General features: G+C 50.2%; 2 protein-coding genes across 2 annotated transcripts; one reads left to right on the top strand and one right to left on the bottom strand.

Moving 5' to 3' along the window:
• The first annotated feature begins 12,322 nt into the window (after positions 1-12,322).
• On the top strand, positions 12,323-13,779 carry Pitx3 (paired like homeodomain 3). The gene is made up of 3 exons (XM_026781650.1): positions 12,323-12,440; positions 12,588-12,790; positions 13,192-13,779. Exons 1-3 carry the CDS (start codon positions 12,323-12,325, stop codon positions 13,777-13,779), a joined length of 909 nt encoding a protein of 302 aa, XP_026637451.1.
• A 1,469-nt stretch (positions 13,780-15,248) lies between these two features.
• Elovl3 (ELOVL fatty acid elongase 3) lies at positions 15,249-18,163 on the bottom strand. Its single transcript, XM_005352396.1, has 4 exons — positions 18,060-18,163; positions 17,134-17,265; positions 15,846-15,997; positions 15,249-15,676 (listed from the first exon to the last, which is right to left on the bottom strand). The coding sequence occupies exons 1-4, from the start codon at positions 18,161-18,163 to the stop codon at positions 15,249-15,251; spliced, it is 816 nt and encodes a 271-aa protein (XP_005352453.1).
• Between the last annotated feature and the right edge of the window lie 3,848 nt (positions 18,164-22,011).

Below are 22,011 nucleotides of genomic sequence, written 5' to 3'. Positions count from 1 at the left end.
AGATCCGCCTGCCTCTGCCTCCCGAGTGCTGGGATTAAAGGCGTGCGCCACCATCGCCCGGCTCAGCTGACCCTTTCAATATCGAAAATGAACAAGAGCAAACATGGGGGCATGGGAGCAAGAGGTAATACATCTGACTTACCTGGCAGTTCGGGGATGGCTTCTCAGATAAAACAGGACCTAAGTGGAACTCAGAAGTCAGTATGGTGGCTGCTGATGGCACACACCTTTAATCCCAGTACTCGGGAGGCAGAGGCAGGTGGATCTCTGAATTTGAGGCCAGCCTGGTCTACAAGAGCTACTTCCAGGACAGGCTCCAAAGCTACAAAGAAACCCTGTCTCAAAAAAAAAAAAAAAAAGTTAAAAAGTCAGTATCAGCGATATGATTGGTTATTGCCAGGAAAGATGAGAAGTGTTCAGTACAAACGAAACTGACAACTAAGAGCTCAGTGTCATGTCGCACACTTGCAAACACTGCATTCAGTACAGGCAGAGATAGGATAAGTTAAACGTTTAGGGCCAGTGAAAATCACAGAGCTACAGAGGCAAGACCCTATCAACAGGGAGAGAGGGGAGTTCTGGTCCCGAAGGTCTAGAATTCCACCCTAAAAACCTTGTCCTTTCTCCTGAGTGCAATAAAGGTAACTGGTTTGTTTTAAGAATCGGTACGTATGCTCAGGGTCATTTTAGGAGTATATTGTGTACAGGGCTTAGGATCTAAGGGGCACCAAATAACCCAGTCTATCATATTCCTTGAACATCTGCCTCGTCCCATGCAAATACCTAGGCAAAAAGCGCGAAGGCTACCCCTTCTCCACGGGACTGATGGGCGGGGGGGGGGGGGGGGAATCGCTGAAGCTGGAAGAGCGCAGCCCAGGCAAACTAATAGTGCAGAGTGAGAGGCCAAGCGCTCACGTCTGTGAAGAGCACCCAGCCTAAGGCCAGAGAGCCACTGGAAGCTTCCTTTTATTTTGGCCAGGGTGGGAGTTGGCACCGTTGTTACTTGTCCAAGGTCATTGAGTGAGGGAAAGTACTGTACACCACTTTGATTTTTCTCGTTCCAACCCCTTTCTCCAAGTTATCCTCGTTAGGGGAGGAAAAAATTAGAGATAGCTGGGAAGGAAAAGATGTGATGGAAAAGGGGGTGGGATGGTCTTGAAAAGAGAAATTACCCTTCCAAAGTGGCAGAGTAGGGAGCAAAGCGGCGGTCAGAAGGAGAGACGTAGAGGACTGGAACAGAGACAAAGAGTGGAAAGACAGACAGCGACAAGTGGAGAAAATCGGCGAAACAAGCGACAGCAAAGTGTGAGCGCTGAGACTCGGCGGCTGGGTTCGCCGTTTCACCCGGCCCTCCTTCAACCCTATCCCCAGGCACTGCTTCACGTCGCTCCGAGTAGAGCCCAAGCCCTCAATTCGCCACCAACTGTGCTGGACTCGGGCCGCAACGCCGACCACCGTACTTTTGCTGGCTTAGCCGACCCGGAGCGTCCCTGCTGGAGCGCGGTCCCGGCCACGTGGGGAAGGGGCGTTACTTTGTTGCTGGCGGACGCTTTTGATTGGTCAGAGGGCGGGGTTCTTGGCTGCCCGCCGGCAGGACCCCTCCCCACTAAGGCGGGGCCTGAAGGTTCACAGCTGGAAAGGGAGGAGTCTGGGCGTTGCAGCTGGAAAGGGGCGGGGCCTAGGGCGCGCAGCTAGCGGCGGCGGGCTGGGGGCGCCCTGGGCTGCCACAAAGTGAATGGGCGCCGGCGGGGGGTGGCACTACTCTGTGAGGCTCACTCTCTCCTTTGCTAGCCTGGGAGCGCCCAGCGGAGCGGCCGCCCCAGAGCAGGGGGGCGGCCCCCACCCGGCAGGGTGCCTGGCCCCTGGCCCCTGCCTGCGCTCCAGAACGCCGCCGCCGCCGCCGCCGCCGCCACCACCACCACCACCACCACCACCACCACCACCACCACCACCACCGGGAGTCTGCCTGCTGCGGGACGCACTGTGAGTGCTCGGCCATGCGGGGAACAGGAGCTCAGGGGACCGGAGGGTCAAGACTGGCTCTGGGACTCCTAAAAGGGAACCTGGGGCGGCTTAACTCTGGTGTTTGGGGAACCGGTCAATACTGGAAAGGCGTACAGCAGCCCCCGGGCTGGTACATGGGAGAAGGGAAACTCCGGGTAAGGACCTGGGGGACCGGATGATTAAGGGGACCCGGAGAGAAGCCGAAGAACTGTATGGATCACAGAGCAGGGAGTCTGGAAACCTTTGCCAGAAAGCACCCTGGTATCTAGGGGAAGAGGGCAAGTGACCAGAAGGTAATAGGGGTAGCAGAAAGCTACGGTCGTCTGGCGTAAGGGCAACAGGCAGCGCCCAGCGCCCCTTAGCCCAGGCTTAGACAGACTGCAGCGGCTGGAAGTAGGGGTGCTTATAGTAGCTCCTGCTTTTCTTCCCAGCTGCTCCGCAGTTGGAATAGGAGCCGTATTGCGAGAGTAGCTACTGGGTCAGATGGCCGCTGGCTACAGGGCCAAGACTGCCAGCTCAACGCGACAAAAGTGACGGACCTGTCGTGGGGCATCGAGATCTGGAAGGGTCCAGATTCAGAGCCGCCTCAGAATCAGACAGAATGTCAGCGACACGTGGGGTTTTGAGCGGACAGAATGTTTGGGGTGGCAAAGTGGGTCTCTCCCGAAGAGACGATGTGTCCAATAGTGTTGGACAGAATGTCCCTGGCCGGCTGGCATGTCCTTCTATCCGGCAGCGCCTGCCCAGCTGCGGTTTGTGCAATGGGGTCTTCTCGGGGGTGGGGGTGTCCCCTGAATTTCCAACTTCCAGTTTGCAAACTTGATTCTTTCTGCCCCTTCTGCCTGTTGAACCCAGAGGGAGCAGGGAAATGAAACGACGCAGTCTGGCCTTAGAACAGGGTACCTCTGCTAAACAACCCCACTCTAGCTCAAGCAGATCAGGGCATCGATAGACTTCCACAATCCAAATGTGAGGAAAGAATCAAGACCAACAAAGCAAAGAATAAGCTATAGGTACATGAACAGCGGGTCAGTGAACATCCTTCCACCCGCAAGCCCCTGAGAGTCTCCGTTCCCTCACAAACTCGGAGTCGGGAGTCGACTGTTATGCCCCCCTTTCTAACCCTAAATTCCAGTACCGCCGACTAGATGCCCTCACACTCCTAGTCTGGTTGTTGGCCCACTCACGGTTCCTGAGCGAAAAGAACTCACCAGACAAAGAGATCCTAGCCCTTTCGTAAAGCAAATCCTGCCTTCCTGAGATAGGGGAAAGGGAAAAGGAGGTAGATGAAATCCACTCTGTGGTCCACATGATGCCTGCACCATCCTCTTAATCTGCCCAAGAAAGATGTCTCAATTGCCCTGTTTGCTTCTTTCTGACTGAGAGAGAGCTCTGACTCCTTTGGACCAGTATAATGGCCACCCTCCCTCCCTGACCTCCAACTCTAACTAGAGCCCAGTTAAGCAGAAGGGAACTCCGAATCTACACACCTGAACAGGACAACTCATCTGGGGTACAAAAAAATTGTTTAACAATGAGTAATCTTAAAAAGTCCACTTTTCTCCTCCTCCACCCGTAAGGAAAATATAATTCTTATTTCTCACACTCCTGCCTCCACTCCTCAGTCCTAAAGTTCTGGCTGAGACCTTGCTCCTCATCTTTTGTTTGTCCCTTGCCCTCCTTGATAAACATAGACTCACACCCCAACTATTCCCATCACAGTCCGTATACATCTTAGGGGCTTGTGTTCGCATTGCTTTGGGGGGAGGGATCACTGAAACTATGTAGGAAATGAAGGACTCCGTATCAGGGAAGAAATAATGAAGGCATTACAGCTGACTCTTTGAAAACCCAAAGTTTGGCTTTCACCAAAAAGACTGAAAAAGAAAAAAAAAGATAGCATCATAGCAAAGATGATTGAAAACAAAAACAAAGCAAAACAGAACTTTCTTCCTCTCGCGTATGAAACCATGTAGCTGAGTGCTTGACCCAGAAGCTCTCAGGGAGGATGCTATGGCCCTAGGGAAGTCAGAGACCAGAGCCAGGAGTGTAGCTTAGTGGGAGAGTGTTTGCATAGCATACCCACAGTCCTGGGTTAGAGAGAGAGAGAGAGAGAGAGAGAGAGAGAGAGAGAGAGAGAGAGAATGGTTGGTAAAATGGAGAACAGGGAGGGCTTGCTGGGAAACAAGAAGAAAATCTACAACACAATAAAAGACCTAAATGAGTGGAGGACTTGCCTGCTGAATCCTGAAACTGGAGATGTTGGGGGTGGGGACTCTTAGAACTAGAGAATTGCAGCTTAGGATAAATAGGAGAATGTGCTCTGACACAGTGGACCGCTAACTTCCAGGGTTCATCTTCAGAGAAGTAGAAACGAATCTATCAGGGCTTCAGTCCCTCATGGTTGCAGTGTGGAGGGCAAGACAAGGAAAAGCAGAACTCCGCTCAAACCTCTTGGTTCTGTGCATCCTAGGACACAGTTCCCTGCCTCCTTGGAGATAAGCAGGGATGGACATTCCTGCCACTCAGGGCCTGTGAGACCTACATGAAACATATCAGTTGTGTACAGAAGGAAAGCTCCTTGTAAATGGAGAAACACCACAAGAAACCTTCCTGCTGTTATTCTGCCCAAACTGCACTCCCCATGGCCACAGAACCTTTCTTTAGGAGGTGGGGTCTTCTGCTTTGGAGTAGCCCCATCGTGTCCTTGATTCAGCCACAGCCAGGTTCTTAAGGACAGTTGGAACATCTTCCCTGGAGTTCCTGTGTCAGCCATCATCCTGTCCCTCTCTGGGTACATGAGGAGCTCCCCATATGTCTTAACCTCTCTACTAAATAGCCTGACCTGAACTCTGCCTGTCTACTGCTCAAGAATGTCAATGAGAGCTGAGGATCCAAGTCCAGGAAGGGAGGGCAGGGTGAAAGACTGAAGCAGAACTAGTGACGGAGAGGTGGGAACAGTCAGATCTTTTCTTCTCCATTCATTTAAACTAACAGTTGCTTCAGTATGGGAGAGGGAGATGACAGCGAGCCAAAGGGATCTATTAGGTCCTGAGCTTTAGAGGACCTGCAGGGTGTGCAGGGTGTGCAATGACCTATAAGAGTGACAGTCCAATCCACCTCTCTTCCCTGTCTTCCTTCCTTAAGACAATCTTTAATTTTTTTGTTTGTTTGTAACAGAGTCTCCTTTATGTATTCCAGGCTGGCTTTGAACTGGAAACTTCCTGCCTCAGCCTCCCTAGTGCTGCCAGGCATGGTGGCAACCTTCCTTGTAAACCTTGTAAAGCCAATCCATTCTAGTTACCGCCGCAAATAAAGGCACAGAGATGCTGCTTTTGTATGTCACTGGCTACTGGCAAAACTAATCCCACAGCTTGCAGCAGTGCTTCCTGGGAGAGCTGGGAAGGCCATACAGGAGTAGAGAGTGATAGGCAGCCTGTGGCCTACCTTCCCTGTGTGATGGATGTTACCTTAAGACTGGGGTTGTAAATACACATATGCTTTATGAAATAGGGTGCGAAGTCAATTTAAAGTCTTAAATTTCAGCTACAGAGGCCAGGGATATGCCTCAGGTAGCTTAGTGGTGGTAGGGTCTTCACTTAGCATGTACAAGAGACCTGACTCAATCCTGAGCACAGGAAAATTAATAAAATCAAGCTAGAGATCTCAGAGAAATTTCCTATTAGTTGCTACCACATCCCATCTCTATTTTCCTGTATGGTTTCCTTATAAAGCCCACGCTGGGTTTGAGCTCTTGATCTTCCTGCCTCAGTCTTTTCAGTGCTGGGATCACATATGTGACCACACCCTGAATTTAGGATTTTTTTTCCCCCGCAGAAAAGCCAGGAACACTCTAGCCTTGACTTTATCAAATTTGAACCAGCACTTGTCTCTCATCACGGGCCCCCTCGATCTAAGCCCTTTTTGCTGCTAGTCCTTCATGTCCCACATTAAGCCTTTGATCAAACTAGGGTCTGTGCAGAACTTTAACCACTCCCAATGGAGTGGTTCTGGGTTCTTTAGAAGGCCCTGCCCCTTCTCTTTCTCCACAACCACCCTATCAGTCAAGTACCTACATTCTCTGAACCCCAACACTTGATACCTCTTCTTACGGGTTCCCACATCTGATCTCCCACAACCTTTCTCTTATCATATGTTCTGTGTGCTCCCTAGACTGTAAGTAAGCAAGTTAAAGCCTGTGGGCTACAGTTCTTGGGGACCCCTCTTACTTAGCACACATATAATGCTTGACCAAAGAAGGAACACTCAGAAACTTGGTGACTTGGGTCCATCAAGTCACCCCTGTCTCCACCTGAGGTGCTGCGTTTTGTCCTGAAGCTATGAGGAAAGTAAGAGGCATCCGTTCCCCTTGGCACACTGCGGTTCAGCAGACCAGAGTCTGGGTGTTGGACACCCCAACTGAATGGAAGGCTATAGGCATGCCAGGGATTTGCTTCAGCCCTAGGCTTTTGGGATGGTACTGTCTAGTTTAGGGACCTTGGTTTTCCCCTGTTCCCAGTTTACTATTTGCTGAGCAGAGCCATAGGCCACAACCCCAGGGCTGCTTCTGCCCCTCCTCATCCACTCCCTGCAAGCTGAGGATTTTTTTCCCATTCTTTCCATGCTGTTGCTCCTGTTGCAGGTATTGCTATTTCAACTTATCTTGGGTTCTCCCAGTGGTCTTCATCTACTCCTCTGGCTTTTGGACTGCAAGTTGGTTCCATGACAGTTGCCTTCTTCCAATGAGCCTGTGTCCCTTGGGAACCACAGTGGCCTATGATCTGGTCTTTGCCTTAATGTCTTCTGCATATTTTGTTGTTGCTGGTCCATTACAGACTTATTGTACTTTGGAATCAAAACATACCTGCACTTCTGTTTTCCCTAGGCCTGGGCTAGCCTCCATGATGCCAGTGAAGCCTGGTCCTTGCATCTCCAGCAAAGGGTGTCAAAAAGAGTAGGCAAGGACATGCAAACCCTCTGGGAGATAGATTCATCACCAATTATCTTTTGGCTATGTTTGACCCTGCCAGCATCAACCAGCCAGGCAGCTTCCACAGGGCTGCATTTCCCTCCCTCTCCACTGGCCCCTGGCCCAACTCCTCAGCTTCCTGACCTGTAGCAGTTTGGGGGAGCTTAATCCTCAGTCAGCCTGTCTCCAACTCAGATAACAACTTGGCGCCCCCAGTCTCTGCCTGACCGGCCCACCCGGACATGAAGCTGCCTGCCTGAGTTCTGTGCCCTCCCTCTCATCTCTTCATAGCCCGGCTTTTGTGCGCGCTCCTTCTGTCTGCAGTGTCACTGTCTGCAGCCCCTCACTGTAGTTATGAACTCAGTCAAGAGTCAGACAGCTTCATTCTTTCTTCAGCAGCCCCTGATGCCGGCGGCTCCCTGCTTGCACTCCTTAGCCCATTTTTGCTGCTTCTTTATTCCCTGTGCTCTAAGTTCAGGACTGAGCGCCGCAGCCCTCACTGAAGTGCAGTATCTCACCAGTCTTCACAAGATGACTTTCTCCTCCAGACACAGAGCCTGGGCAGGTGAACCACCCAAGCAAGGGTGAGGTTTTAGTGCTCAACTCCTAGAAGGAACTAGAAAATTTTTCTGAATTTTATTTTTATATAAGCTATATGTTATTTGAACCTTATAACAATACTGGCCAATTGTGGTGGTGCTTGTCAGTAGGCAAATGCTAACGAGGGTAAAACAGGAGGATCATGAGGCAGGAGGCAGCCCAGGCTATACTTTGGAGCTAGAGACGTGGGTCAATTGGTAGAGTGCTTGCCTAAAATGAATGAAGCCCTGGGTTCGATTCCCAGCACCACATCAACTAGGTATGGTGGTGGCACGTGCCTTTAACTCCAGTACTTACGGGCTAGACACAGCCAGCAGGAACAGAAATTCAAGGTCATCCTCAGCTATAAGTGAGCCCAAGGCCATCTTGGGCTGATAGATGATAGACAGACAGACAGATAGATAGAAAATATAATAATAAAGGCAGATCACGGGCACATACCTGTAATCCTACTAGGAAGATCACAAGTTTGAGGACAACCTGTGCCATATAGGGTACCCCATCTGAAGGGGAAAGATAAAAAAATGAACAGAGGTAGAAAAGGGACTGCAATCTCCCTCTTAGAGATGATGAAACATCTTGCCAAGGATACAGAGTAAGTTTGGGGTTACCCGGACACGAACCTAGATCTTTTAACTCCAAACCTAATTTCTTTGGCCCATAACAGATTACCTCCCTGCCTGATTCCCTGGCACCAGCTTTCTCGTGTCTTCTTACTCAGCCGAGCCGCCTCTCTGCAATAGCCACTACATGAAAAATATTATTCCCTGGTCCCTTGGCTTTCTCCTCCCCCACACAGAGTTCTGAACTCAGGGGACTGAGAGAGCCGAGGTTCAGAGGGGCCAGGGAGGGGAAGGGAGAGGGGGAGGGGAATGGCTAGCTCCAAAACAACCCAGGCAGCTGTCCCTGTCAGAGAGAGAGGAGACTGTGTGCCGGTGTGTGTCTGTCTGCCTGAATGTAGGACAGCATGTGTGCGAGAGTGCGTGTTTTTGTGCCTCTAGCTTCAAGTCCAAGTGCTCATTGTGTCTAAGTCAGGGCCGTGTTGGTCTGCACATGTGTCTGCCTGTCTCTGAGAACACACGGCTTGAACTTAGCCCTGTCTTTTGCTCCGGCTGCTATCCTCCTCCCTGGCCTCCTTCTACTGAAATAGAGGATGAAATCAAGACCCAGGTATGGAATGCCAGGGGAAGGGGAGCTTGGAAAACTAGGAGTCTGCTGCCAAAACAGACTGGACGGATGAATGGCAACAGAGGGACATAGCTTTTCCCACAAGCAAACCTCACTGTCCCTTTCGCCTGGTTCTGTGTTGCTTTGGTGGCTCCTGGAAAAGTCAGCAGCGCGGTTTGAATTTCAAGGTCATCTTGAATCTAAAGGAAGGGCAGGCTGAAGCTGCACCTCAATTTCCAGCTCTAAGTGCCCCCCACATCTTTCCAGAAATTTGTGAAGAAGTGCTAGTCAAACTGTCCCAGGTCCCTACAAGGCCACCTCCATTCCAGTGGGGAGTGGCCTGTCGGGTCTGAATTCTCCAATTCCAAGCTCTTGCCCTGAGACCTGGAAAGGGAGAAAACTGAGCACACTTGCACACTTGGGTGACTTCTCCCTTCCTTGTTGGGTTCCCTCTGGTCTTGCTCGCCCCTCTAACCCCAGCAAAAAGTCCAAGATCACAACCCTTATGCCAGCAGAAGAGGGAGGACTGTTTTTAACCTCTGCCTTGACCTCTGCCTTACTGTCAACCTGGCTTGGGGTGGGGCACAGCTGTGCTCTCAGAGCTGGCTGAAGGGGGCATTACCATGTACAAACACAGGCCATTGTCCATCTGCACACCCTTGAGAAAGGCTCTTAATAATTCAGATCTGCCAAATGAAGTTCATCTTGATGTGGGCTAATCCAGCACATTAATGCCTCCCCATGTAGCCTGTGCTGTGTCCCTGAAGATGGGGAGAAGGTGTTGGAGAGAGAGACACATACACACCCCTATGCACACACCTAGCTCTGTCCTTTTCTAGTTTCTATTTCCTGCCCAAGAGGCTCCTGGAATCATCAGTGCCAGTACTGTCCCTTCCCTTTCTTCCCATGAGAGGTCTTGGGAGAGCCGACCAGAAGGAGGACCCTGCAGGGAAACCCTCCAGAGGGACCTACATAGGCTCCTTGACAAGATCAGGCTAGGAGGTTTGGGATAGGAATACTAGCAGGAAGTAAGTGTGTGTGTGTGTGTGTGTGTGTGTGTGTGTGTGTGTGTGTGTGTTGGGGATGTGTCTAAAGGAATCCATACATACTGCCAGGCATGAGATGGAGGGATAACTAGTAGGAAGCAAGGTGTTTTAGACAAGCAAAGGAACAGAAGGGTCCTAAGTGCCTTTGGTTTTCTTTTCTTTTGTAATTTGTATTCATTTATTTATTTTTACTTTGCAAGACTGTTTTGCCCATGTGGAGACAAGACAAGGGTACTGAATACCCTGGAGCTGGAGTTACAGATGGTTATGAGCAGCCTTGTGGACACTGGGAATCAAACTCAGATCCTCAGTAAGAACAGGTGCTTGAAGCCACCGAGCCATCTCTCCCAACAACCCCCCCCCTCGTGGTTTTCAAACTTGGTTTTGACATGGAACTTTTATTCAAACAAAATCCTTTCAGAAAGTATAATAACCCAAACAAGTAGGGTGGCCCTAGTGCTGAAGCAGACCTAAGGGGACCCAAGGTGGCGTTCTAGTGAAACCTCTGATGGGGCTTCTGCAGCAGGCTCCAAGGACACAATTTGAAAAAAGCCTTTAGGAGCCCACAGATCTAGTTCAGGTCCTAACTGTGTAAATAAGCTCAGTGACTTAGTTGAGTTACTTTGGTTCTTTGGGTCCACCTATGAAATGGTTGAGCTGGCTTGATCATCCCTAATCTTGGTGTCGGTGTCTGAAACCTGGGATTCTATGCATTCCATGCTTGGGGTTACATTTCCAGTTTCAGGTTTATTTTTTAATTATTTTATTTTGTTTATGTATATGGGTATCTTATCTGTGTGTATGCCTGTATGCCAGAAGAGGGCATCAGATCCCATGGGACTACAGTCATAGCTACGGTTGTGGATTACCATGTGGATGCTAGGAATTGAACTCAGGACCTTTGGAAAAGCAACCACTGCTCTTCATTAGTGAGCCATTTCCCCAGCCTGCAGTTCCAGAGCTTTTGATTAGAGATGCTCTACAGGAAATCTAAACAAGTATTCCTTGTGTACATGTTCATGTGTATGAAGGTATGTGTGCACATATATGTGGAGTCAGAGAGCAGCATCTGTGTCTTCTTCAATCATTCTGCATCTTGTCAAGTCTCTCATTGAACTTAGAGCTGGCCAGTAATCTGCTGGTTCCTCCTGTTTCTATCCCCAGGCATGGGGTTAAAGAGTGGTGTTATGTTCGTGCTAAAAAAAATCAAACCCAAGTCCTCATGTTTGTGTGACAAGCACTTTACAGAAGAATCACCCCTTGTTTTTTGAGACAGGGTTTCATGTAGCCAAGGTTGGTCTTAAAGTCCAGACCTTCTACCTTCTGGGTACTGGAATTATTACCACATCTGGCTCTAAACAAACATTATATTTTAAAAAATAAAACTGAAAAAAAAAGAAGTCTTTAAAGCCAGGCAGTGGTGGTATTGCATGCCTTTAATCCCAGCACTAGGGTGGTAGAGGCAGGCAGATCTCTATGAGTTCAAGGCCAGCCTGGTCTACAGAGAGTTCCAGGACAGTCAGGGCTACACAGAGAAACCCTGTCTCAACCCTCCCCCCAAAAAACAAATAAATAAAACTGAAACTTAATAAGGCATGGTAACACAGGCCTGTAATTCCAGCATTTGAAAGTAGAGACAGGAAGATCACAGATTAAAGCCATGAGCTTCATGAGACCCTGCCTCAAACAAACAAAATGGAACTGCTGTGGCACTAGGCCTGTGTCTACCAGTTAGTGTATCTGTGGTCCTCATGTGTGCATAAAACCTCTCCGTGTACACCTTTTTCTCACTTGGTTTCTCTTTCTCAACTCTTCCTTTTTTTTTTTTTTTTTTGTTTTTTTTTTTTTTTTGGTTTTTCGAGACAGGGTTTCTCTGTGGCTTTGGAGCCTGTCCTGGAACTAGCACTGTAGACCAGGCTGGTCTCGAACTCACAGAGATCCGCCTGCCTCTGCCTCCCGAGTGCTGGGATTAAAGGCGTGCGCCACCATCGCCCGGCTAACTCTTTCGTTTTTTAGATGTATTTTCAGTGGGTGGGTGTCTTCCCTGCATGCATGCCTGTGCACCTGGGTGTCCAGTCCCCGGGAAGGCCGGAAGAAGGCTTTGCATCCACTAGTAGTGAATTACAGATGGTTGTGAGCCACCAGTCATGTGGGTGCTGGGAATCCAAGTGGTGCTTTAAACCGCCGAGCTGTCTCTCCACGCTTATTCTAGAGTACACTATTCAAGATAGCTTTATGTCAACACATGAGAAACGAGGCGAGAATGTTGTGGGGAAATTCTACTAGGAATGTGATAACCCCAGGGTTTAGTTGTTGTTGTCTTGTTTGTTTGAGGTCTTGCTATGTGTTCTTGGCTGACCTGGCGCTCACAATGTAGGGTAGACTGGGCTCGAATTCATGGGCGATCTTCCTGGGTCTGCCTCTTGAGTCTTAAGGTCACAGGCATGCACCACCGCGTCAGTGTGGCCGTTAGTCCCTGGTTTTTACCTCTGTTAACTTGATCTGTGTTTTCTCTTTCCCCTAGAGCCCTCCCTCCATGGAGTTCGGGCTGCTCAGCGAGGCAGAGGCTCGGAGCCCTGCCCTGTCCCTGTCAGATGCAGGCACTCCACACCCTCCGCTCCCGGAACATGGCTGCAAGGGCCAGGAGCACAGTGGTGAGCGCGCCCCCTTCTGGGGGTGGAGGAGAAAACAGTTTAGCCTTGATGGCTGTGTGTTGAGAATTCCTAGAGGTCCCAAAGCCAGAGAATCGGCACAGGCCCTTGCTCCCTGTGACCTATCTCAATCTGTTCTCCACCCCCTAGACTCGGAGAAGGCCTCGGCCTCACTGCCGGGGGGCTCCCCCGAGGACGGCTCGCTGAAGAAGAAGCAGCGGCGGCAGCGTACGCACTTCACTAGCCAGCAGCTGCAGGAGCTGGAGGCCACCTTCCAGAGGAATCGCTACCCCGACATGAGCACGCGCGAAGAGATTGCCGTGTGGACCAACCTCACCGAGGCCCGCGTGCGGGTATGGCTCCGCCTGACCCGCAGCCCACACCTGCAAGCATCTCGCTCTCACGGGGCTCTCCAAGTAGCTGGTGGCTCTGCGGTACGGGCCCCACGTCGGGTCCAGTTCCCGCCGGGGATCCCCACCTTCCAGCAGCCTTGCCTGCCACTCCCTAGAAAGCGATTCCTTGCTCGGCCCCGGTCCCACCTTCTCCGTCTTGTTTCTCTTTGATCCCAAGCTGCCTCCCTCCCCAGCAAGACCCTGCGGCCGCTAGCTTCTCTTCTCGGGGCCCCTGGCTCAGTGTGCACCTCCCTTCTAGGCTGCATCCACCTCTGATCTTTCCCGCCCGGGCTCGATCCTACTCTGGATGGCACCCTCCCCAGCCGCCCGGGGTCCTGACAGCCTTTCTCCGCTGCCCGCAGGTGTGGTTCAAGAACAGACGCGCCAAGTGGCGGAAGCGAGAGCGCAGCCAGCAGGCGGAGCTGTGCAAAGGTGGCTTCGCAGCCCCGCTCGGGGGCCTGGTGCCGCCCTACGAGGAGGTGTACCCCGGCTACTCGTATGGCAACTGGCCGCCCAAGGCGCTCGCCCCGCCGCTCGCCGCCAAGACCTTCCCGTTCGCCTTCAACTCGGTCAACGTGGGGCCTCTGGCCTCGCAGCCTGTGTTCTCACCACCCAGCTCCATCGCCGCCTCCATGGTGCCCTCGGCCGCCGCTGCTCCGGGCACTGTACCAGGTCCCGGAGCCTTGCAGGGCCTGGGAGGGGCACCCCCCGGGTTGGCTCCAGCGGCCGTGTCCTCCGGGGCAGTGTCCTGCCCTTACGCCTCGGCAGCAGCCGCCGCTGCGGCAGCCGCCTCCTCCCCCTACGTATATCGGGACCCGTGTAACTCGAGCCTGGCTAGCTTGCGGCTCAAAGCCAAACAGCACGCCTCTTTCAGCTACCCCGCCGTGCCCGGGCCGCCTCCTGCCGCCAACCTCAGCCCCTGCCAGTATGCCGTGGAACGGCCTGTGTGAGCCGCAGGTCTGTGGATCATCCCCGAGGGCGGGGCAGTAATTCACAGCCCTCTGGACAGGGATCGCCTAGACTGGCTTCTCGTCCCAGGGTCTGAAAGGGGTGCGTGGGCACCCGGGGAGAAGCGGCAGACTCCGAAGAGGGCCTTTCCCCTCACAGCCCCGAGGGGTGCTCTGGCCCCTAGACGGAGACCGCGCCCCTGGGACTAAGGCCAGGAACAGGGACCAGCTCCCCCAGGGCCAATTCACCCTTGGCCCATCCCGCCTTCTCCAGACTTCCCCTATCCCGTTTTCAAAGATCAATGAAATAAAAGTGCGCGGACTGTCAAAAGCCTAATGATTCAGACTTGCGGTTGAGCCCTCCTTCCCTTCATCCTTCCCATTGTCCTAAAGAACAGCTGGATGTACGGGAACGGAGTGAGTCTCCAGGCTTCTAAGGCTTCATTCAGTCTCACTCCTTTCCTCCGGGATGGGGAAGCGAGGATTTCTGGAGTAAAGGAATACGAAGCTTGGTGTAACCAGTTAGTTGACAGGAATCGTCCTATGCTGGTGCTGCGACGCCACCTCGTGGTCTCAGGGAGGACAGCTAGTAGGTTTGATCTCCGATGCTTCCTTTCAGGGATCTATTTTGCAATTTAGGAAGCCTATGATTTTGGCACTTGTTTCTCACTGTTCCTTTCAGAGGCTCGGACCTCTAACAGAATAGCAATAAAATTCTAGTCTGTAACAGACATTTATTAAGCGCCTACCAGGCCTAGGATTCTTTGTGTGTGCCTCTATCCTTCAGAGACCCTCAGGCTTCCCACCTGTAGATCACTTGGGCAGCCTTCCCCACCAGCGTCCACTTTCCCTCTCCAAGTCTGCAAACCCTCAAAATAATGTTGATCTCTTTAATTAAAAAAAAAAATAGGGCAGTCGGGCGGTGGTGGCGCACGCCTGTAATCCCAGCACTCGGGAGGCAGAGGCAGGTGGATCTCTGTGAGTTCGAGGCCAGCCTGGTCTACCAAAGGAGTTCCAGGACAGGCTCCAAAGCTACAGAGAAACCCTGTCTCGAAAAACCAAAAAAAAAAAATAGGGCAACAGAGGCAGGCGGATCTCTGTGAGTTCGAGACCAGCGTGGTCTACAAGAGCTAGTTCCAGGACAGGCTCCAAAACCACAGAGAAACCCTGTCTCGAAAAAACCAAAAAAAAAAAAAATAGGGCAAGAAGAGAAAGATTTCTAAATATAAATAAATTTTATATTATCATTTTTAAGGACCTCAGTTCTATGCCCTTCCTAGGGTTTGGTCGGCCTTCACATTAAAGGCAGAAAGATCAAAGGATGACATTTCTTATTTGTCATAGCTCCCTGCCACTTTTGGGTACAAGTCCCATGGGGGAAACCAGACAGGGAAGATACCCTAATCATTTTCCCACACCTAACCCTTAGTGCCACGGAGGAAAGCCCGAGGTTCCATCTTTTCTTTCAGCTCTCATTGGCTCTTGGACTTAGCTTTGCTCTTGGGTCTGAGGTAGGCTTGGTGGAAGAAGTGAGCAAAAAGGAGGAAATAGGTCCCGTACAACATAAAGGACCAGAAGAAGTGTTCTGTTGTGGCGTAGCACCCTTTTTCCTGCCTCCAGATGTAATTCAGGATGCCAAAGATGGTTCCCATAACCATCTGCAGGATCTGCAAGCTGGTGATGGCCATAGGTAGCATGCTGGGGTGTTTCACCTTGGCAGCTTTCAGAGTGTAGTAGGTATACATGATGGAATGTACCCCGAAGTTCATGGTCATGAACCAGCCACCTGAAGGCACTCTGTTCTTGAATCCAAAGCTCGTGAACAGGAGCACAGTGCTGTGGTGGTACCAGTGGATAAAGATGAGCGGCCGCTTACGCAGGATGATGAAGGCCGTATCTCCTGAGAGATGAGGAATCACAGCTGGCATCCCACCCAAGCCTGGGACCACCCACTGCTCTGGGTGTGTTCTCAGGGTGGGGAAGAAGGGACTCTCCACGTGAAGGGGAAGGGGAGGCTCTGAGGAGGAATGCAAGCCACTGGGCATCAGAGACAAAGCCCCTACACTCACCGAGTTCAACAACCTTGCTGAGAACAAAGATACAGGACCAGAATTTGACTATGGTGTCATCGATGTAGTTGGCGAAGCACACAGTTTGCTGGAGGCCCCGTGTAAATAGCAGTGTTCCCATAAACTTCCATGTCCTCACTGTACCCAGGATACTGAAGTGAGACAGAGCACAGGAGCATAATGGCCCATTCCCCGGCGTGAACCCATCCCCACCTCTCCTCATCTGGACAAGCTCTCTAAGCCCTGTTACCTCCTTACCCTTCCAAAGAGGGTGGTTCCAGCTTTCAAGATCCTGACGCCAATCTGATAGATCTAACAAGTATTCTCCAATCTGATAGATCTAACAAGTATTCTCGGGGAGATAAGGGTTGGGAAAAGACCAATCAACATGGGGGAGGGAACTAAAAGTCAAGAATGACGTTCTTGTGATGGGGTGGAAGTCGGAGGAAATGAGTGGCAACATGGGGATGGACGAGCATGGGAACGAGGGCTGGGGAAGTGGTTGGAGTCTTTGAAGAGGAATTTCGGCATTTACGGCTAGAGAAATGTGCTGGCTGTATTGGTTTCGTGAGTACAAGAGGCCTGGAGCGGATTCTCACATCTGTATTCCCAGAACTCGGACGACTGGGGCAGGAAGGATGCAGGGAGTATGAGGCCAGCCTGGGTTCCATAGGGGCAATTAGGGCAGTCTGGGATAATACTTGAAAGGCTGTCTTTAAAAGTAAACATTTTGGGGGCTGGAGAGATGGCTCAGAAGTTAAGGACGTTGGCCGTTCTTCCAGAGGTCCTGAGTTCAATTTCTAGCAACCACATGGCGGCTCACAACCATCTACAATAAGATCTGGTGCCCTCTTCCGGCATGCAGTCATACATGGAGGCATCACACTGTAAATAAAATCTAAAATCTAAAATCTAAAATAAATAAATAAATAAATAAAAAAGTAAACATTTTTTTCAAAGGTATGGACCAGGTAGGAGTGGTGCACACCTTGAACCCTAGCACTCCAGAGGCAGAGGCAGGCAAATGAATATGAGTTCAAGGCCAGCCTGATCTACAGCGCTAATTTCAACATAGCCAAGGCTGTTATACAATGAAATGCTGTATTAAGAAACCTAAATAAATAAATAGATAAGGTATGGGACAGACAGACTGCCATCTTGGGCCCAAGAAAGGAGGAAAATAAGATAATGAGGAAGTCAATGCAGCGAGGGACTTTAGAAACTCTTCGGGATAACAGGCAGGTGTAAGGACTAAGGAATAGCAGGGGTCGGGTGGAGAGTGCCTTACCTGAATATGGCCAGACAGAAGGACCAGAGGATGAGAGGCCCCTGCAAGCTGAAGCTCTTCCGTGGTCTCATGTAGTTCTGGCCCACGAAGATGAGCAACAGATAGATGAGAACTATGAGGAACGAGGTAACCCTGGAGACAGGAGGAAGAGAGGAAGGAGTCACAGTGGGCACTGCCTAGAGAGAAGCCCACTGAGCTCCCCAGGGACTTCTCTAGACTGGAGTTCCACCAGTGTGACATCGCTTGTTCGTGTCGGAACACCGGGGTGGGGGTGAGGGGAGACCAGCAGTATTCACATAGAAAGTTCCTAGCACAGGACAGGAGGAACTGTATGCAAAGTTTCTGTGGCTTTGACTGTCTCAGTGACGGTTGCCCACCCGCAGCCAATAACTACTCCGTCCAGGCTGCGGTGTAAGGAGGGGAAGAACATCTTCTGCCTCCTAATGCTGAGTTGATTAAACAACAAAAACAGCCCACAGAACATGTCTGGCGGATAAGACAGAGCCTTGGGAAAGCTTGGGAGAGGTTCCCAACTTTGTGGCAATCCTCACAGCAGCCAAGACACGTAGTAATTGTGTAGGACCGGCTGACCTGACCGTAGGCACTCCCGACAGGCAGGTCCTCTGTCTCTGAGGTCACCTAACAGTGTTTCATTCTGGTCAATCTCACTCCTCAGTTGTAGTTCAGTTGTAGTTTGCACTTTCCCCTTTGTTTTTGTCTCCCTCCACACCCCTCTCCCCATCTTCTCACTTCTGGGATCCTTTCTTCCAGTTCTGATCTCTTTGAAAAGCAAACCTTGAAGGAGGGAATCGGAAGGGGGGAGGTTTGGAGCCAGTATCCCGGCAGCATGAGAAACATTACAGGCATTCACTCCCTGTGTCTACTCCCCTCAAAGCAGTTGGTCCTTCCCCCTCACCAGGTCTCACCAGTACTCCTCCAAAAAGGGCCTTAAGTCCCGCAACATCTCGAAGTCATAGGGTTGCACCAGCTCCGCATTTAAACCACGTGAGAAGTTCATAGATGTGGCCATTTCGCTTTTGTACAGGACGAGGTTCAGAGCTTGGGGTGGGAGCTGGATGAGAGCCAAAGATAGAATGGATGGATTTCAGGACCGGACGAAGAAAACCAGGACGGAAAGAACTTGTGTGTAGGAAGAAGGGACCCGGAGCCTGGCACGTGCGCTGCTAACCAGCCCGCTCGCACTCCTGTGGCCAGGGCTGGCCGTATATATCGCCAATTATTAAACTGGGGGACCCAGGCTGTGCGAGGTCAGCTCCCGCCCTCAGCAGTTATCCAATCTTAGCCAAGAGTCATCTCTGTCCCGCCCCTGAGCCTCACCAGCATCCTCCTCTTGGACTGATCGGTCCTCACGGGCAGGCACCTCCCCCATGAACAATGAACCACGCACGCCCCGAACCCAGCAGTCCTCCTTCACTCCTCCCGGTTCCTCCTCCTTCTTTTTTAAAATTCTGTCAGCTGCTCCAGGTTGACTCATCAACATCCCCTGCCCCAATCCTTGATTTCACTGAGTACCCAGGCAGACCAGTCTTCCTCTGGCACAGCTGACCTAGCCTTTGCCTCATTTTGCTTTCATCTTCCCCTACTTGGCAGTGAAGAGAAAGTGGAGGTACTCTTTCTCGGCTGCAGGCGCCCACTTTCAGAGAAGGAAGCGTCAATGTCCTTGTGAAACCCAGGCTGTAATAAGGAAGAGCAAGCTGGGCCCTGAAGAACGGCTCTGGTTCTGTCTCCTAGCTTTGGAGTTGTGCTTGTGGGAGGAGGGAGATAAATTTAATGGATTTTACTGTCGAGTTGCTGATGTTAATATTTGAGGAGGTGGCACTCAAGCTGTTATGGGTTGTTTTTTTTTTTTTTATAGTTTCCTGAACCGTCCTCTCCGACGCCCAGTAAAAACTTTGGAGAGAAAAATGGGGTCACCCTCTGGGCTCCTCATATCCAGGTCCAGGAGAGGCTCCCTGCCGCTTCTCCTCCCAGTCTGAACTTGTCCAATGGAGTTTACTCCTACACCTATGTGTCTGGCTCCAGTGAACAGAAAGCTTCGAAACTTGTAAGCCCTTACTGGCTGTCCCTCTTTTTGCCCTTGACTTATGAAAGTGAAGGGGGACTGGAAGGCTTTAGAACAGTTTGAGAGGCGATGGGAATCTCCAAAACAAATGCAAAGAAAAGAAATATCACCTGGGCTGGTATTTAATTCCAGCACTCAGGCAGAGGCAGGCAGAACTCTGTAAGTTCAACACCACCGGTCTGGTCTACAGAGAGAGTTCCAGGACAGTCAGGGCTACACATAGAGAAATTCTGTCTTAAAAAAAGAAAAGGAAGGAAGGAAGGAAGGAAGGAAGGAAGGAAGGAAGGAAGGAAGGAAGGAAAAAAGAAAGAAAGAAAGAAAGAAAGAAAGAAAGAAAGAAAGAAAGAAAGAAAGAAAGAAAGAATATTTAAGGGGCTGGAGAGATGACTCAATGATTAAGAGCACTTGCTGTACAACCTTGAGGGCCTGAGTTCAGATCCAGACACCTGTAACAAGGCAGTGTTCTGTCCTGCCCACCTGTAACCCCCCAGGCTGTGGGGGACACAGATAAGAGGATTGCCGGTATTTGCTAGCTGCCAGCCTACCAGGAAATCACAAGCTCTAGATTCATTCAAAGACTGTGCCTCAAAGGAGTAACTCCTACACCCATATACCACATGCATGCAAACACACACACACACACTCACACACAAATGAATTAGGAAAACAGAAGTTTTCATTAAAAAAAAAATATTTAAGTCGGGCAGTGGTGGTGCACACTTTTAATCCCAGCACTCAGGAGGCAGAAGTAGGCAGATATCTGAGTTCCAGGACAACCAGGGATACACAGAAAAACCCTGTCTGAAAAAATAAAAACAAAACAAAACAAACAAATAAAAATACACACACACCACTCATATTTATTTGCTTGTTTGTTTGTTTACTAGTCTGGAGAAATAGCTCAATGGTTAAGAGCATTGGCTGCTCCTCCAAAGGACCTGGGTTCAATTCCCAACACCCACATGGCAGCTCACAACTGTCTGTAACTCCAGTTCCAGGGGATCTGACACCTTCACATCAATGTATATAAAATAAATTTAAATTAAAAAAAATAAGAACACAAGCTGCTTTCCTAGAGGGCCTGGGTTCAATTTCCAGCACCTACATGGTGGCTCACAATTGTCTAACTGTTGAAGGGATCTGCACCCTCACACAGACATACATGCAGGCAAAACACCACATAAAAATTAATTTTTAATTTTTTTAAAAAATGTACTTGCATTTATGTGTATATGTCTGTGCTATGTATGCACAGATGCCCTCTGAGGCCAGCTATCTTTCCTGGCCACCATGAACTACCCAACATGGATGCTGGGAATTAAACAGGTCCTTTAAAGCATTTTTAACCACTGAGCCATCCCTCAACCCCCAAAGCCATTTAAGCAGTTTAAAAAAAAAAAACATTTAGGGCTGTCTTACAGAAGGAGGAAATGGGAAGCTCTGCCTCTCCCATCTAAATGACTTGAGTGTGCATCTCGTGTCTCGGTGTCTTGTCACCCCTCACCTGGTTACCACAGCCACCACCACTGAACTCACACTAGTTGGTTATACTTCAGCCTTCTTTAATACAGTACATTTCTTTCTTTATTATCCTGAAATCAGAAAAACTGTTCCCAAACCTGGTGTTTACCAGGTTCATAAGCTCCAGCCATAGTTAATCTCTTAATAGTTAACCCTTAGCTCATCTCCGCCCAACCACGCAGAAGACAGTTCCGTCAAATTTCTGTCGGATCCTGCGGCTTTCCTACCTCTAACCTATAACCAGAGATTCCTAATTGCCTCACTCATAACTTGGCTCTCAGAGGTTCTTCAGAGAGAACATGTTTGATGGGTGAATGAACAAGCAAAACAATGATTATTAAAAAAAAAAAAATTCTCATTGGCCGGCAGGGAGACTCGGTGGGTAAAGGGACTTGCTGCCCAGCCTGGCGAATTTGGTTTGATCTCTGAGATCCACACTGTAGAAGGAGAGAAACAACACCCGTAAATTTTCTCCTGTGATCCACATGCATACTGTGGCAGAAGTGCTTCTACTCCATAAAAAATAAATTAATTAAAAAAAAAAAACCACTTTAAGACAGTGTCTCAGCCGAGTGGTGGTGGGTGGCATACACCTTTAATCTTAGCACTTGGGAGGCAGAGGCAGGCAGATCTCTGTGAGTTCAAGGCCAGCTTGGTCTACAGAGCAAGTTCTAGGAGAGGCGCCAAAGCTAAGGAGAAACCCTGTATTAAAAAACAAATAAACAAAATAAAACAAACCAAAAAGACGGTGTCTCATTACACAGCCCTGAGTGACTTGGGAAATGCTAGGTAGAGTAGAATGGCCTCGAACTCAGAGATCCACCTGCCTCCCGAGTGCTGGGGTTAAAAATCTGCACCACCATGGCTGACTGGTGAGAAAATAAGTTTTAAAGAATAACAGTATTAGTTCTCAGCATCCACATGGCAGCTCACAACAATCTGAACTCCAGTTCCTCGGGATCTGATGCCCTGTCTGACCTCTCACAACTATATGAACTCCAGTTCCTCGGGATCTGATGCCCTGTCTGACCTCTCACAACCATCTGAACTCCAGTTCCAGGGCATCTGATGCCCTGTCTGACCTCTCACAACCATCTGAACTCCAGTTCCAGGGCATCTGATGCCCTGTCTGACCTCCAAGGGCACTGCACTCATACTTTTGCAGGAAAATAGTCAAAATCAGTCTCTCAACACCAGGCACTGAGTGTGACAGTGACCAATGGAATTCGCTGTCTGTAAACCTGGGTGATACTGTTTCTCCAGGAAAAATGTTC

The sequence above is a fragment of the Microtus ochrogaster genome, chromosome 8, assembly GCF_000317375.1.
Source record: "Microtus ochrogaster isolate Prairie Vole_2 chromosome 8, MicOch1.0, whole genome shotgun sequence".
Taxonomy (NCBI): domain Eukaryota; kingdom Metazoa; phylum Chordata; class Mammalia; order Rodentia; family Cricetidae; genus Microtus; species Microtus ochrogaster.
The sequence above is the reverse complement of the archived record's forward strand: the minus strand, read 5'-3'. Positions and strand labels throughout refer to the sequence as shown.